A 14,632-nucleotide genomic window follows, 5' to 3' on the forward strand; every position below is an offset into this window, starting at 1 on the left:
TACAACAAAGGACTTTCAAAAATGCATTATTTTGTTTGAAACAGCAATCCACAGAGACAAGGCAGCTATTATGTTCTTTTTATTACAGATAAAAGTGAAACTTAGGGATGGGTGATAAAGTTCCATCAAGAGTTAGACTGGATCCAGGAAGCAAACCCTAGTTTTATGACCTGGCCCATGAGATGAGGTCTATCAGATTTATTGCCCTGCAGGCTACACAGACTAGGTGCAGCTTCCCACCTGGATTCCTATCTATTCTTTCAAACCTGCTGAGAAGCACTTTCCTGCCCCCACAAATACAATTTCAAGTTCAGTGAACCAGAGCAGTGGGAAACTGGCTGCAAGCTGAGAGAAGACTTCCTTCCTTAAACCCACGAAGGCACACTAGTCCACCAGCTGCCAGTTCATTCCCTTTCCAGTCTTCCCAACGCCGCAGGGGCTGGACCTATCTTTTCTATTCCCTGCAGTCATCACCTCCATTTCCACCTGGGAGCTATGAAACAGTTTGCAGATTATGTTATCTCTGCAAAACAGGCCCCAGGCGGGAGATCCTCTTGCCAGGAACAGTGGGCCTCTTCCTTCCAGGAGTCTGCTTTAAATGCGGGTCACTCCAGAAAGTTCTCCAGGTGGACGCAGGATTTTCAGAGCCATCCCAACTCAATTTCAGTTAAAAAAAAAACAAACTTATTTTCAAAAATTTCAAATGTAAACCCAGGAAAATCAGGGCATGGATTACAAATTATAAAGTCATAAGCAATATGTTAATATCAGAATACTTCTATAGAAGGAGGCTATTACAAAAAGTGGAACTTCTCCAGATCATATGAGCTCCTTAACATTTAAAGTTTTAAATTATATTATCTTTATAATATCTACTGTATCTGGGAATTCCCTGATGGTTCAGTTAAGACTCCATGCTTCCACTGCAGGGGCCATGGGTTTGATCCTTGGTCAGGAAACTAAGATCCCACAAGCCATGTGGTGTGGCCAGAAGAAAAAAAAATCTACTGTATTTTTTCAGATCAGAACTTTATAATACATCATAGAAATCTTTCCAAGTCAAGCATAAAGATCTATTCCATTTGCTTACATGACTGCATGGTATTCAATGATGTGGGTAAATCACAATTTTAAATAATATCGACTTCTCTGGTGGCTCAGGTGGTAAAGCGTCTGTCTACAAAGCAGGAGACCTGGCTTCGATCCCTGGGTCGGGAAGATCCCCTGGAGAAGGAAATGGCAACCCACTCCAGTACTCTTGCCTGGAAAATCCCATGGACGGAGGAGCCTGGTAGGCTGCAGTCCATGGGGTCGCTATGAGTCGGACACAACTGAGTGACTTCAATCTCAATCTTACTAATGATGAATCTTACATGATTGTATGGAAGATTATAAGTTTATTCTAGAAAATAAAATAATTACTAAGAAATAATCATAAGTTCATGTCATTAAAAAAACACTAATAAATTTAAATTGCTTGTCAGTTACATCACTAAAAAAGAACTATATAAAACTTAAATATTTGGGAAATTTTACTTTTTCTAGCTACTTAAATTAAAGGATTAGAGAAATCAGAGATTTGAACTAGAACATGTGGCAACTGTTTTTGTTCAAAATAACTCTGGATCAGAGAACACTCATATATAGATCAATTATCTATTCCGGGTATTGTACATCCTTTTTATTTGTGTGTTTGAATGAGCACACACATCAGGAAAAGGAAAAAGAGACTTAGAAAGTGATCAGTGAACACATTTCGGCACACTGGACAAATTTAACTTATAGCTCAGACCCTAGAATACTGGATTTTGGAGGAACACATTCTTAGGTTTTTCTGTAAATGAAAAGGCTAACCTAGGTAGTCTCCAAGGCCTCATCTTTAATATGAGAATAGAATCCTCTCCGGAGTAGGAGGTGTGTTCTCTGGTTTTAAAACCTGCTATATATACCATGGGAACTATATAACTAGATAATTAAAATCACCTGATGATTAAGTAACGGGTTACCTCATAACTATTCAGTAAAATGGTTGCCAAATTTAAGAATACATGTCTTGGGGCTTTTGTGCAGACTGGATAGGCGTATATACTCTGTACTCCACCTGCAAATGATCCTTGAATGAGCTACTTTACCTCTCAGTGCTTCAGCTTCCCTTTACGAAAAATGGGAATAATCACTGTTCTCAGCTCACTGTGAGAATTAAATGAATTATTACATGTCAAGTGCTTAGAAAAGTGCCTGGCATATGGGAAGAGCTCAGTAAATTTTAGTTATTATTATTTCTGATACTATATAAGATACTTTTTGAGTGATTCTTAGGTAAACTTTCATTTTAATACTTATGTCTTTAATCTATTTTAACAATAATAATTTAAAAACTAGCTAGCATAGCTATCAAACCTGTAATTATACAGCTATTAAGGCTTTGAGTCTAAGTTTTTAAGGAGTAGATTTAAAGTTTATGTGAAGAAAAACAGTATGGGTAATACACAAAAGCAAAAATGTTCCCAAATTAAAATTTAGGAAATACTGAAACTATACATACTTGCTTATATGAATTTTCACACTTAAAAAGTCCTCTTTGCTTTATATGGCCTTGGGTGTAAGTTGATACAGATGCAAAAGATATTACATAACCAGTAACCACTGGGTCAGCTGGTAATGGAGAGACTTCAATCATCCAAACATCAGTTGACTTCTCTCTCCATAAAAAATAAAAACTGCATTTAGACAAAGATCAGGCATGTGTGAAAAACTGTAATGCTGGTACAGCGTTAGAAGGTGGACTTTGTACCCAGCTGGGTGAGTCTAGTGATTTTTTTAAAATATAATTTATTTATTTTTAATTGAAAGAGAATTGCTTTACAGTATTGTGTTGGTTTCTGCCAAACATCAACATGAATCAGCCACAGGTATACCCGAGTCTAGTGATTTTTGAGAGAAAACTCACGGAATTTTAATAGACTGCTAATCTGACTGCTCTAACCTGTATTATGTGCCTGTGACACAGCTGAGCCTGTGACCAGAGGCACTTTGTTGTTTACAGAGGGAAGGTTCCCACTGGAACCGAGGCTGGGGAGGCTCCAGAGGCTTGGTGGACAGGAAGCCAAGAGTCCCTCTCCATCCCTGCCAGCACGAAGGCCCTGGCAGCTCACTGGTTTACCCCATCCTGTGGCCTCAGCTCAGGGCAGGGGCCAGCGCTTGAGAGGAGCACACCCCCCTTCATAAAACGAGGCAGGTTACCAGCTGGGGGTGGAAACCAGGCAGGACACGAACACCCCACAGCGTTCAACCAACTCCAGGGCCAGAGGGGCTTTCTCAGGACTTCAGAAATCTGTACTTGAAAGACAGCATTCCTTCTTTTAAGCTTAGTGTAAGCAGTTGTATTCTTTTTAAAAACCTCTTGGGGCATTTACTAGAATTCTTGTTGACAATGCCAGCCTCGCCCTAGGCAAAGGGAAATAGGCAGGGAGGGGAGCGAAGAGAAGCCCTGGACAGATCTACCGTCACCATCAACTCCTTTGGGTACCTTCACATCTGTTTCGCTCTGTAACTTCACAGAACCCAGGTGGTTGGAGCTTCTGCCCAGGTCAAACCCACCAGGAGCAGGATTTAAAGCTCCTTCCGTACTCACAAGGCCATGTTTTATCCACACTTGAACCAGAATCCTAAAGGGGAAACAGTTTGTTCTTTGGGAATCAAGTACAGGAAAGCCACAGGCATCAGAGCTACCTCTATCTACACCACCAGCAGAAGCTCCTTCTGGACAGCACTGGGATTAGAGTGAGGCCAGCAAGGCACAGTGGCTGCAGAATTGAAGGAGGCATTTTCGACTCTCAGGGTTGTCTGTGCCTGCCTGCCTCACTCTACTCCCTGCCCTGCTTCTAGAACTTTCACCTCCTGCGAGGTATCCTGTTTTAGTACGAGAGGCCACTCTCTCACAAGAGTCCTGCCTTCATAAATGACGCTTCATAAGTTACTGAACTGAAAAGAAATATTCTAGATTTCAAAGAAACCAAACCTGTAACAGAATTTGACTAGGTTATTGCCTTTTCTTATTATTCCTCCAACAAATAATTCTTTATAGTCCAAAGGCCACTTGAATCTGAATTATTTAGACAGAGAACAAACCATTTCTTAAGGCTGTAAATATCTCCTCAGATACACTTGCTTTCGATTCATATCATAAAGAAAAGAAATTATTCGAGGCCCTTTGACCCAGCCCTATGCTGGGCACCAATCTGCTAGAAACACACTCTTAATAGCAGTCACATGGATTTATATACAGATAGCAAGAGGGCAGAGCAAAAACATTTACTCAAGAAAGCCGAAAAGGGAATGGAGCCACAGTTTATGCCAGTCAAAAATAAGCATAGGAGTGTTTTGTGGTAAAGAATGCTACTAAGCTGGAGCCCGAAGAACCAGACTCGAATCACCAAATTTTCTCAGCGAGAGGGGACGCAATTCAGTTCTTGTTTTCTGTTTGCCCTGACTCTTGCATACGCATGTCAAAACTCCCTGGACCAAATTGATAAGTATTTAATCTGAAACAAGCTAAACCTAAATATGGATGGAAAAACATAATCTCCCAAGATTATAAATTGCTATTTCCTGCACACAGTCAAAAGTTTAGCAAATATTTATCAAGCGTCTACTTTACACAAGGCACTGTGCTGTGGAGAATGTTCAAATAAACGGGCGATTGCTGTCTGAAGCTAAAATATGGTAGACTGTCTTACTCAATAAGGACATATATAACCAAACATCACATCACACACATAACCAAAATAAAATGGAGAAGTTCCACAGGAGAGCTACAAAGCCCTGTAGCAGAAGTATAGTTTTCCAGTGTGGAATCCTGGACTCAGTTTAAAGAGGTTAATTTATTTCCCTTTAGTTTCCTCATCTATAAAATGAAGATAATAGTAGTACCTTTTCATAAAGTTGTGGAGAGGATTAAATGAGATAATAGACAAAAGCAGTTTAAATGAACACCTAGCACATAAGAGTGTGCATGTGAGTGTTAAGTTCCTTCAGTCATGCCCGATTCTGTGCAGCACTATGGGCTGCAGCCTCCATGGTTCCTCTGTCCATGGGATTTTCCAGGCAAGAATAATGGAGTGGGTTGCCAGGCCCTCCTTCAGGGGAATCTTCCCGACAGGGATCGAAACCATCTCTTACATCTCCTGCATTGGCGGGCAGGTGTAAGAGACTAGCACCATCTGGGAAGCCCCAAGTACGTGAGTAATTCCCTGTAAATGTTAGTTAAAAAGTGAAGTCACTCAGTCATGTCCGACTCTTTGCGACCCCATGGACTGTAGCCTGCCAGGGATTTTCCAGGCAAGAGTCCTGGAGTGGGTTGCCATTTCCTTCTCCAGAATGTTAGTTATCATTGCTATTATTATGGAAGTTCATAGGATTGAGTAGTTGATTTGACTTCAGGGAAGGAAGAAAGATTTCCTAAGGAGGTAGTGTTAGGAATGGACACTGAGAGATGAAGTGGGACAGGAGAAAGAAAGAGGAAGGAGAAAAGAGAGGGACAAGAAGGAAAGAAATCTTAAAAAAAATTTTTTTTTGGCTGCACTGCATGGCATGTGGGATCTTAATTTCTCAACCAGGATTGAACCCCTCTCTCCAGCCCCAGCCTGCATTAGAAGCATGGAGTCTTAACCACTGGACTGCCAGGAGAAGTCCCAAAAAATACCCTTGATATAGGAACATGCAACAATGAGTATGAAAGCATATTACACACCTGATATGCATTACATAAAACACAAGGTATTTTTCCTGCAGATCACCCAGAAAGGAAAGAACTGCAGATGAGACAGTGGTGATATGTGGTAAAAAGAATCGGGCTTTGTAGTCAGGCCTTCTTAGATCTGAACCTTGTCAGATCCTGTCTCTGGGGCCTATGAACTGCGACGCTCCTTTTGTGGTCTTGCTGGGCTATTATCAGACAGGCAGCGTGACTCCTGCAATGGTGTTTCCCCTCACTGCTACAGCCACTTAGAAGCATGTGCAGGATCTAATTACGCTTCAGAAATACTTCTCAGTTTCATCTTGTTTTTTCAAACTTTACTTCCTGCTTTTGGGTCATTCTGATTTCTTTTTTTTTCAAGTCCCTCAGATCCTCCCTGTCTGCCACCTCTTTCCTTTTTTCCTTTTTTTTGAATGAATGAGGCATAGCCTAAAAATTAATTTAACCTGTTCCATCAGGCCCCACCCCCTGTCATCCCTGAACAGAATCTCCTGGACTTTTCTGCCTGTCCTGCTCTTTGGAAGTGCTCAACAGATGGTTATTAAATTAATATTGAAGAGTTCATGATTTAACTGGCAAATAGAAACATTCAAATGTTGTTAGCCAAACCAAGGCCCAATAAAAGCTAAACTTTATTATAAAAGTTTGCAGGACATTTTTCATAACAGTAATATTTTTAACAGGTTGAACAAATTCTAATTTTCTACATTTATCTGCATGTAATATATCATTTAGTCCTCACTGCATTCTTGTGAAATTGGTTTGGCAATTCTATTTTACATGAGGAAAGCAGGCCTATGTTGTCTGTCATTCCATGGTGTGGCAAAGCCACATTAGAACCAGGCCTTCCCTTCTGGCCCAGTGCACCTTCCATTCTGGCACACCGCCTCTGGGGAATTCTGCAAACAGGTTTCCACTTACATTTTTTAAACAATATGTAAATGAATTGACAATGGGAACGCCTGCCGAAAAATCAAATATTAATATAACTAACATATCCATCAATCTATGTTTAAAATGTAGGCTTCATCAAATACTTAAAAAAAAAAAGGATCCATGTATGGAGGGCACTGTATTCCTATCCAACCTCAAGTCAAATTAGTTCTCCACAGGATCTATACTCCCTGGAGAAGGAAATGGCAACCACTCCAGTATTCTTGCCTGGAGAATCCCATGGACAGAGGAGGCTGGCAGGCTGCAGTCTATGGGGTTGCAAGAGTCAGAGACGACTTAACCACTAAACCAACCAACAGATCAGGACCTATACTCAAATATGATTATAAACGGAATCTCTCTGTGGAGGGCAAAGAAAAGAAAGCAATGTCACAGAACGTGCAATGTAGTCTTTATTCCAGGCATTCTAAAAAGCCATAGATGGGAGTGGCCCCCTCTGCCTCCTGCTCCCCCCATCACACTCAGTCCAAGGGACGCTTCTGATTAACAGGTGTCAAAAGCCCACGTTATTTACTCTTACTTCTGACACAGGCTAAATATGGTTAATAAAAGCCGTTGGCTTTTACGATCCCTGGGTCATGATGATAGGCATTTACACCTTTTTACATACTTTTGCTTTCCACAAATAAGTCAAGGAAGAAAGAGGAAGTAGTTAATCTCTTAAAAGTAACTTATCTTTGATCAGCGCTATCAGTAATTACAGGATCACTAGCACAACCTTTGAGAAACAGACGGTTAAGTATAAAAGTGTCCAAAGGGCATTTCGGGCTTGGCCAACCCAACCACAAGCCCTAAGGCCAGGAGGGAGGGACCTGGGGGTGTTCAGTGACCAGTGGGCAAAGTCACCGACGGCTTGTCCACCCCACCCCCAACTTGGCGCAGAATGGGGCGGCGGCCAGACAGGCAGGCCCCTCGCTCGCAGTGGCCGAGCGAGACAGCCCGTCCGCCGCCCCGGGGGGGGACGTGACTGGGCAGTGACCTTGAGAGCCCCTCCGCCGTCCGGAGGAGGCTCGGGGTACACGCAGGACTGGGTAGCGGCGTGATAGCCTCCAGGCAGAGCGGAGAAGGCTCGCGGCGGCCACGGCGCGGGGGCAGAGGCGGTGTCCACCCCTCCGCGGTCCCGGGCGGCTCCGCCGCGTGCGCGGGTTGGGGGGGATGGGGCGCCCCGGGAGCCTCCAGGGCTGCACCTGCGCCGGGGCTCGGCTCAAGGTGGGCAGCAGTTGGGGGCCCGCGGGCGGCTGGCGGTGGGCGGGCCCTACCTCCTCGGTGACCGTGGGGCAGTAGGAGATGAGCACGAGCGTGGTGAGCATGTTGATGGCGAGGCCCAGGAGGGTGATGGAGTTGGGGGCCATCCACAGCGGGATCCACTGGAGCAGCCAGGTCCAGTAGAGCTGCAGCGGCGGCTCGAGCAGCGAGACGCCCGCCGCGGTGTAGCGGTGCTCCTCCAGCCGCCGCAGCTGCGCCGCGCTCAGCGGCTCGGTCAGCGCCTTCAGCCAGCGCGGCGCCGACCTGGCCCCGGCGCCCGCCGCCATGGCCGCCTGCGGGCCCCGCCGGTGCGAGCGAGCGCCGCCCGCGCGGGGCTCCAGGGCGGGGACAGGGGGAGGGAGGGGCTCGCGGGCCCGGGCCTGCGCCGGCCGGGTGGGACTCGCCGGTCCGGCCCGCGGCCGAGGTCGAGGTCAGGCCGGGCCGCCCCTGGCCCGGGGGCCCCCGCCCCTAGAGCCGCCGGCCGCAGGGGGCGGGGCCTGAGGGGTGCGCGGGGAGGGGGCGGGGCCGCCTCGTGAGGGGTCCGGCCGGCGCAACCGGTCCGCCCAGGCCTGCGGGTCACCTCCGGGGCTCCACCGACCGTCACTTTTTAATTGGCGCACAAAGGGTCCAGACTCCCCCAAGATCCCGATGCACCTGCCTCTAAGGTCCGATTCTTCTCCCGGGACCGCTGGTGACGCTCCCCGGAGGGAAGTCTCGCCCGCGGGACAGTTAGTAGCGGGTTCCTCTAACTCGTGCGGTGTGCATAGCTCGGCTCTCCTCTTTGGTGAACCCCCTGGTCTTCAGCCACACTGAAGGACGCCGCTGCCTGCAGACCCGGGGTCGGCGGGATACTGTGTGAGAACATGATTTTTGCCCATCTTGGGTCACCAGTTTGAAGGCCCCATCCGTTGGCCCATAGAGAGGTCCTGTTTGATAAACGTACGGGGATAGGATAGGTCTTCCTTCCAACCCCCAGGACTGGGGGCCCTGGCCGTGTATTAGCTCTAGAGAACTCTCACTTTCCGGTTCAAGGATCAAGGTTCAGGGTTCAGATTCCAAGATATGGGAACTACCAATCAGGATTTAGAAACACCGTCTAACAAGGGGACTGAATGGTTAGAACTCAAATGCCTATTTTTCAGAGCAGCCCATACCGATAACCATGTTTTTTTTACACACACCATTCCCCCCAAAGACAAGGATCCAGGTGGTACCTTCCTTCCACTGCCCGCCACACAATGGCAGTTCACCAGCTCCTTACCTCACAATGCACTCTTTAGACCAAGGGACAGCCTGTCATAAACATATCATTTTGCACAACCAGCGACAAGCCTGCCACTTGCCTTTTCTTCACCTCAGGGTTCTTATCAGTAGGCACTTCTCTAAGTGAACTAACTCAGAAGCTGCTTAGTGACAGTCGTGTTGGGCAGTGGTTATCAGCGGATAGGACAGATGCCACCACAACACCTTGGAGATGGGCTAACAAACTACTACCCAGCCCACCACCTGTTCCCATACAGCTTATAAACTACGGATGGTTTTTAGACTTTAAATGATTAAAAAAAGAATTTTTTTCTGTGATGCAAAATAACATGAAATTCATATTTCAGTGCCACTAATAAAGCCATGTTTATGCCTTACATACTATTTATGACTGCTTTCATGCTCCAAGGGCAAATTTTAATGGTTGTAACAGAGACCATATAGCCTGAAAAGACTACAATATTGACCATCTAGCATTTTACTGAAAAAAATTTGGCAATCCCTTCTTTAGAGGAATAGAAGGGTGTCTGTAGACCAAACCATGCATGGAATATCCATTTCCTAGTCTCTTATGTGAAAAATGATACAAATGCAGGAAAGGAATCAGAATGATAGAGATTCATTCTTAACTCTGTTGGGGTTTTTGTACAGTAAACTTGGAGATATCTATCTTTTAACTTGGCAGAGTCACAAGTGAGTCAAGGAAAAATCCTTTTTCAGTTTAATAAATTTAACTATGTTACAGATAACTTTATAGATCAAAACCATCATAACGAGAATGAAAGGGCAAGCTGGGAAAAGGTATTTCCCTAGAATAAAATCCAGATTGAATAGTACCCAGATCATATAAGGAATTTCCGGGTGGTCCAGTGGTTGGGACTCTGTGCCTTCAATGCAGGGGGCTCAAGTTTGATCCCTGGTCATGGAACTAAGAGTCCACATGCTGTGCAGTGCAGCCAAAAGCTAGTTTAAAAAATAAACACATTTCATATACGTCAAAGTTCTTTCTTTAAAAAAAATTATTGTTTAATGATGCATTCTCTTGCCAGGAAGACTTTGGTAAAGTCCAACCTCTCTAGCTTGGCATTCGAAAGCCCAATCTTCCTTTCCCAGTCTTATTTCCCAAGTGTCTCTTCCCTCACTCCTCTCCCTAAGCTGATGCTCCAGCTTCATGGGTCCATTAGCAGTTCCCAAGTATACCCAGCACTTCCTCATGTCCCACTTTGCTTCCTGGGCTTGGAGAGTACCCTCCATCTCTCATCACCCCCACAGCATTGCTCATCGGTCAAGGTTCAGCTTAAATTCTGCCTTCTCTGAAATGGCCTCTCATATTCTTCCAGTTTGATCTCTCCTGCTTGTACACAGAGTCCTTTATACCTTGTAATTCACTCTGCCTTGAGGCACTTGTTTATGTACGGATCTCCTTCTTGTCCAGCTCGGAGTACAAGGATTGTATCCCTGCACTGAGTGTGTTCCTCAGTGCTTGATACTGAGTAGATATCCATACATTTAAAACTTTTTTGTTTTTATAGAGTCACAGAAAGTTGCAAAAATTGTACAGAGAGATTCCTTGTACTCTTCAGCCAGCCCTTCCCAATAGTAATGTCTTACATTATCCTCAGTACAAGAGACATCCATAAGTTTTTATTTGGTGGTTTATCTTGGTTTAACTACCAGTTCTTTTTGTGTAACTTGCAATCATATTTCAAATCTTCTTCCTCAGCATTTAGATCAACTTTTCACAAAATGTTCTGGTCTCATGTAGCCAGATTAAGTGTAAAATAACTGCTTCAAAAAGCCCCTAAATTTCATTGGTTTGGAAAGGCACGTGTTGCAATCAAAAAATCACCTGGCTAGATTTTCAGTGTAGCAGAATCTTATCTTTCAGAGAGTCAAGCTATGTGTGTAAGTTTAGAGCTTTGGACCCGCAGGCTGGAGTATTTATGAAGATTAGTATAGTTCTGTGGTGTAAATCCTTGCCTTTTCTCATTTACGTGCTCTGGTTTAATTTGTTTTTATAGTTCTGTACTTTGTGACTGTAAAGTCCAACTTTTATAGAACCATGGTGCCTTACAAAATACATGAGTGGACATAAACTGTTCAATAATAGATTGACAAAAACATTTGCTGTCTTCTCTAGAAATGCTTAATTTCTGGATCAAGATCAGAAAAGCAAATTTCACAATAGAATCCCTGAGATGTTGTAATTGTGTTTTTTATCTGATATTTCGAAAGCAATTTATGGTTGGAAACTGATTTTCCTCAGAGACACAGTTCTTAGCGGTCTGTCCTATTTATATCCTTTAACTGTTTTTTATTTATGATTGTTTTCTGAGTTCTCATCCCACTGCTTTAAAATGTTTTCCATGGTATGACTTGAGGAGCATTGGAGGGAATCTCCTTCCTCAAAAATTCCTTCTTCAGCAATTTGTGGTAAAGCCCCAAAATGAGTTATTCTTATCTTTGGATTGGGGCTTTTAGGATAAGTAGGTAGGTCAGATTTCCATGTTAGGTTAGGTCGTTATCAGAAACACCTTAGGAACGATGCTTTTATCAGAAAGTTTCTCCTCTGAGACAGCTGAGAGAGAGTGACTACAGACAAAGAGCCATGAAAGGAACTTGTGAGAGACGGCTGGAGCTGCCCGCCCCCAGCATGGACGAGCAGAGGAAGCCCTGGAGAGCTGTGATGAGGCAGGTGACTGCTGCTGCTGCTGCTCAGTCGCTCCAGTCGTGTCCGACTCTGTGCGACCCCATAGACGGCGGCCCACCAGGCTCCCCCATCCCTGGGATTCTCCAGGCAAGAACACTGGAGTGGGTTGCCATTTCCTTCTCCAATGCGTGAAAGTGAAGTCGCTCAGTCGTATTCAACTCTTAGCGACCCCATGGACTGCAGCCCACCAGGCTCCTCCGTCCATGGGATTTTCCAGGCAAGAGTACTGGAGTGGGGTGCCATTGCCTTCTCCAGATGAGGCATGTTCTAAGTTAGCAAATCTGGAGAGAAAGTGCAGGGAAGGTTTTCAGCCTAACGAGCTCCCAAGTAAAGCTGATGCTACTGGAAACCAGACCCCATGTTGAGTCATAAGGGACTGAAGGATATTCAGTCTTAGAAGGCTTGGGTGGAGGCATGGCTTGGAGCAGGGCCCAGGAGCAGAATGAGGAGAGACAGGGCTGTGGACAATTAAAGGATGAGAAAGACGAGGTTGGCTCACTTAATTTTGGTTAAATGGTGCTTTCCAAGACAAAGAAGGGATATACAGATAGATTAAATTTTTCTATTTTATATTACATATGTGTATTAAGGGCTTCCCTTGTGGTCCAGACGGTAAAGAATCTGCCTGCAATGCAGGAGACCCAGGTTCAGTCCCTAGGTCAGGTAGATCCCCTGGAAAAGAAAATGGCAACCCACTCCAGTATTCTTGCCTGGAGAATTCCATGGACAGAGGAGTCCAGCATGCTACAGTCCATGGGGTCGCTAAGAGATGGTTACAACTGAGCAACTAATACGCATGTGTATTAAACTGATTAAATAATACCATCTACAGTGGAATTGAGATCTATTTTGTTGGTCATTGTTTCATTTGTTTTGTTTTTTGTGGCATGCAGGATCTTATTTGCCCTACCAGAGATCGAACCCACGCCCCCTGCAGTGGAAATGCGGAGTCCTAACCACTGGACCATCAGGAGAGTCCCAGTTGCTAATTGTTGATGAGGTTTTCCGTTATACTGTGCTTTCCAGACTGGGAAACATTTAGCTCCCTGACACTATGACGAATGACATCCATTTGAAGATCTGGGAAGAAAAAGTAGTTTTCTGTTTAATAAATGCATATATCTTGGAGAAGAAGGTAACATGGATAAACTTTAACAAATAAGCAAGTGAGGGTTGTAGTAGTGGCTTCAGGCTGGGCTCTCACATCCTGTCCACCATTTTCCTTTTTTCTGCCAAGAGGAGGGCTGTTGAGTGTGAAGAGCCCATGCAGGAGATAATCCCAGTGAAGCACAGAAACAGGTGCTCTTTTCCTTCTGTTGTTGATTTTCTCATTTCCATTTCCTCTTTCCTTAGTTCCTTGCCTGGTGTGGTTGTTTCTGGCTTCATTTCTGTCTCGTTGCACTTGACTGCCCTTCCCTCTGTACACATATTAATGTGTTCGTCTGTGCTCCTTTCCTCCCTCCTACTTGACAATGATCCTGGGTCTTGGCCTTCGATGAGCCCATCCTAGCCTCACCCTCCTGGTCTGTCCATCACTGTTGCTTAACTTCTTCAGGGAGTGGAGTTACTAAAGACTGTGGGTCAGAGTTCATGCTGGCCACTATGAAGACTTGACATTTATGGAAAGATTCATACAACAACTTGTCTCACTAATGAACTCTTGGATTCTACTGCAACACAATGTTCCGTGAACCCTAACTGTGAGCTATTATAGTTAGCTCTTTGCAACCTTATGGACTGTAGCCCACCAGGCTCCTCTGTCCATGGGATTCTCCAGGCAAGACTACTGGAGTGGGTTGCCATGCCCTCCTCCAGGGGATCTTCCTGACCCAGGGATCAAACCCACATCGCTTACATCTCCTGCATTGGCAGGCAGGTTCTTTACCACTAGCACCACCTGGGACCCCATGAACTATTAAGAAGCCATAAGCTATTGAGTACATAAAAATAACCCCACATAGAGAGGCTCTGCCCCTTCTTGGCAACCTCCACCATTACCCCACCTGCCTCCAACTCAACGGTATTGCCCCACACAGGAATGAGAACTGAATTTTCAGTGACCCCCCAGTGGACATGCAGGAATGAGGCTAGGATGATCAGCCCAGGGGCACTTCATCCCATATACTGCAGGGGATACATTATTTGGCTCTCTAGTGCTTGGAATTTTCCAAATGACCACATGACTCCAAATCAGCTTTGGTTTATTTTGAAACATGGCTCCCTTCCAATCACTCCTCGTCCCAGTTGTCCAAAAGGGATGCCTTGCAGAGCTGGAAGAGTGGCTTTTTCTTTGTCACAGTGTTGCTGGTAACTCCTGTTTATTTTTCCATTTTTCTTTGTGTTTTTTCCCATTAACTTAAAAAATATTAAGCCAACATTTTAAAATTTATATGTAATGTCTTTAAGATATTTTCTTGGTCTCCAAGACTAGGATGAAGATAAGAGGAGAAGGCTGGAAGGAAGAAATCTCTTGCCTATGTAAGTGCTTACCTACAAAGAACAGAAAGACTTCTCTAAAGCTATTGCTTGAGAGAAAAAGAAGCTATGGTCAATCACGCACTTGAGGGGAGAGTTTTTGCCTTTAAAGACATGAGTCCACCAATGCCCCAAGCCACATGCTGAGTGACCCCTTTGGCAGTGTTTAACTCCTGCCACTTGCCTGGTGTTTTGTCCCTAGCAATCAACTCCAGATAGAAGAAAAA

At 44.7% G+C, this 14,632-nt stretch overlaps 1 protein-coding gene across 3 annotated transcripts in view; it reads right to left on the reverse strand.

The window, feature by feature from the left end:
* Positions 1 to 8,365, reverse strand: part of CHPT1 (choline phosphotransferase 1) — a 28,543-nt gene extending 20,178 nt beyond the window's left edge. For 2 of the 3 annotated variants that reach the window (XM_040234870.1, XM_040234871.1), the window contains exon 1: positions 7,972 to 8,365. In XM_040234870.1, coding sequence (XP_040090804.1) covers positions 7,972 to 8,244 — 273 coding nt within the window. In that variant the 5' untranslated portion in view covers positions 8,245 to 8,365. The remainder of the gene's footprint in view (positions 1 to 7,971) is intronic. The other variant, XR_005719926.1, reaches the window with a different exon arrangement.
* Between the last annotated feature and the right edge of the window lie 6,267 nt (positions 8,366 to 14,632).

Source organism: Oryx dammah, unplaced genomic scaffold (genome assembly GCF_014754425.2).
Source record: "Oryx dammah isolate SB20612 unplaced genomic scaffold, SCBI_Odam_1.1 HiC_scaffold_29, whole genome shotgun sequence".
In the NCBI taxonomy this organism is placed as follows: Eukaryota; Metazoa; Chordata; class Mammalia; order Artiodactyla; family Bovidae; genus Oryx; species Oryx dammah.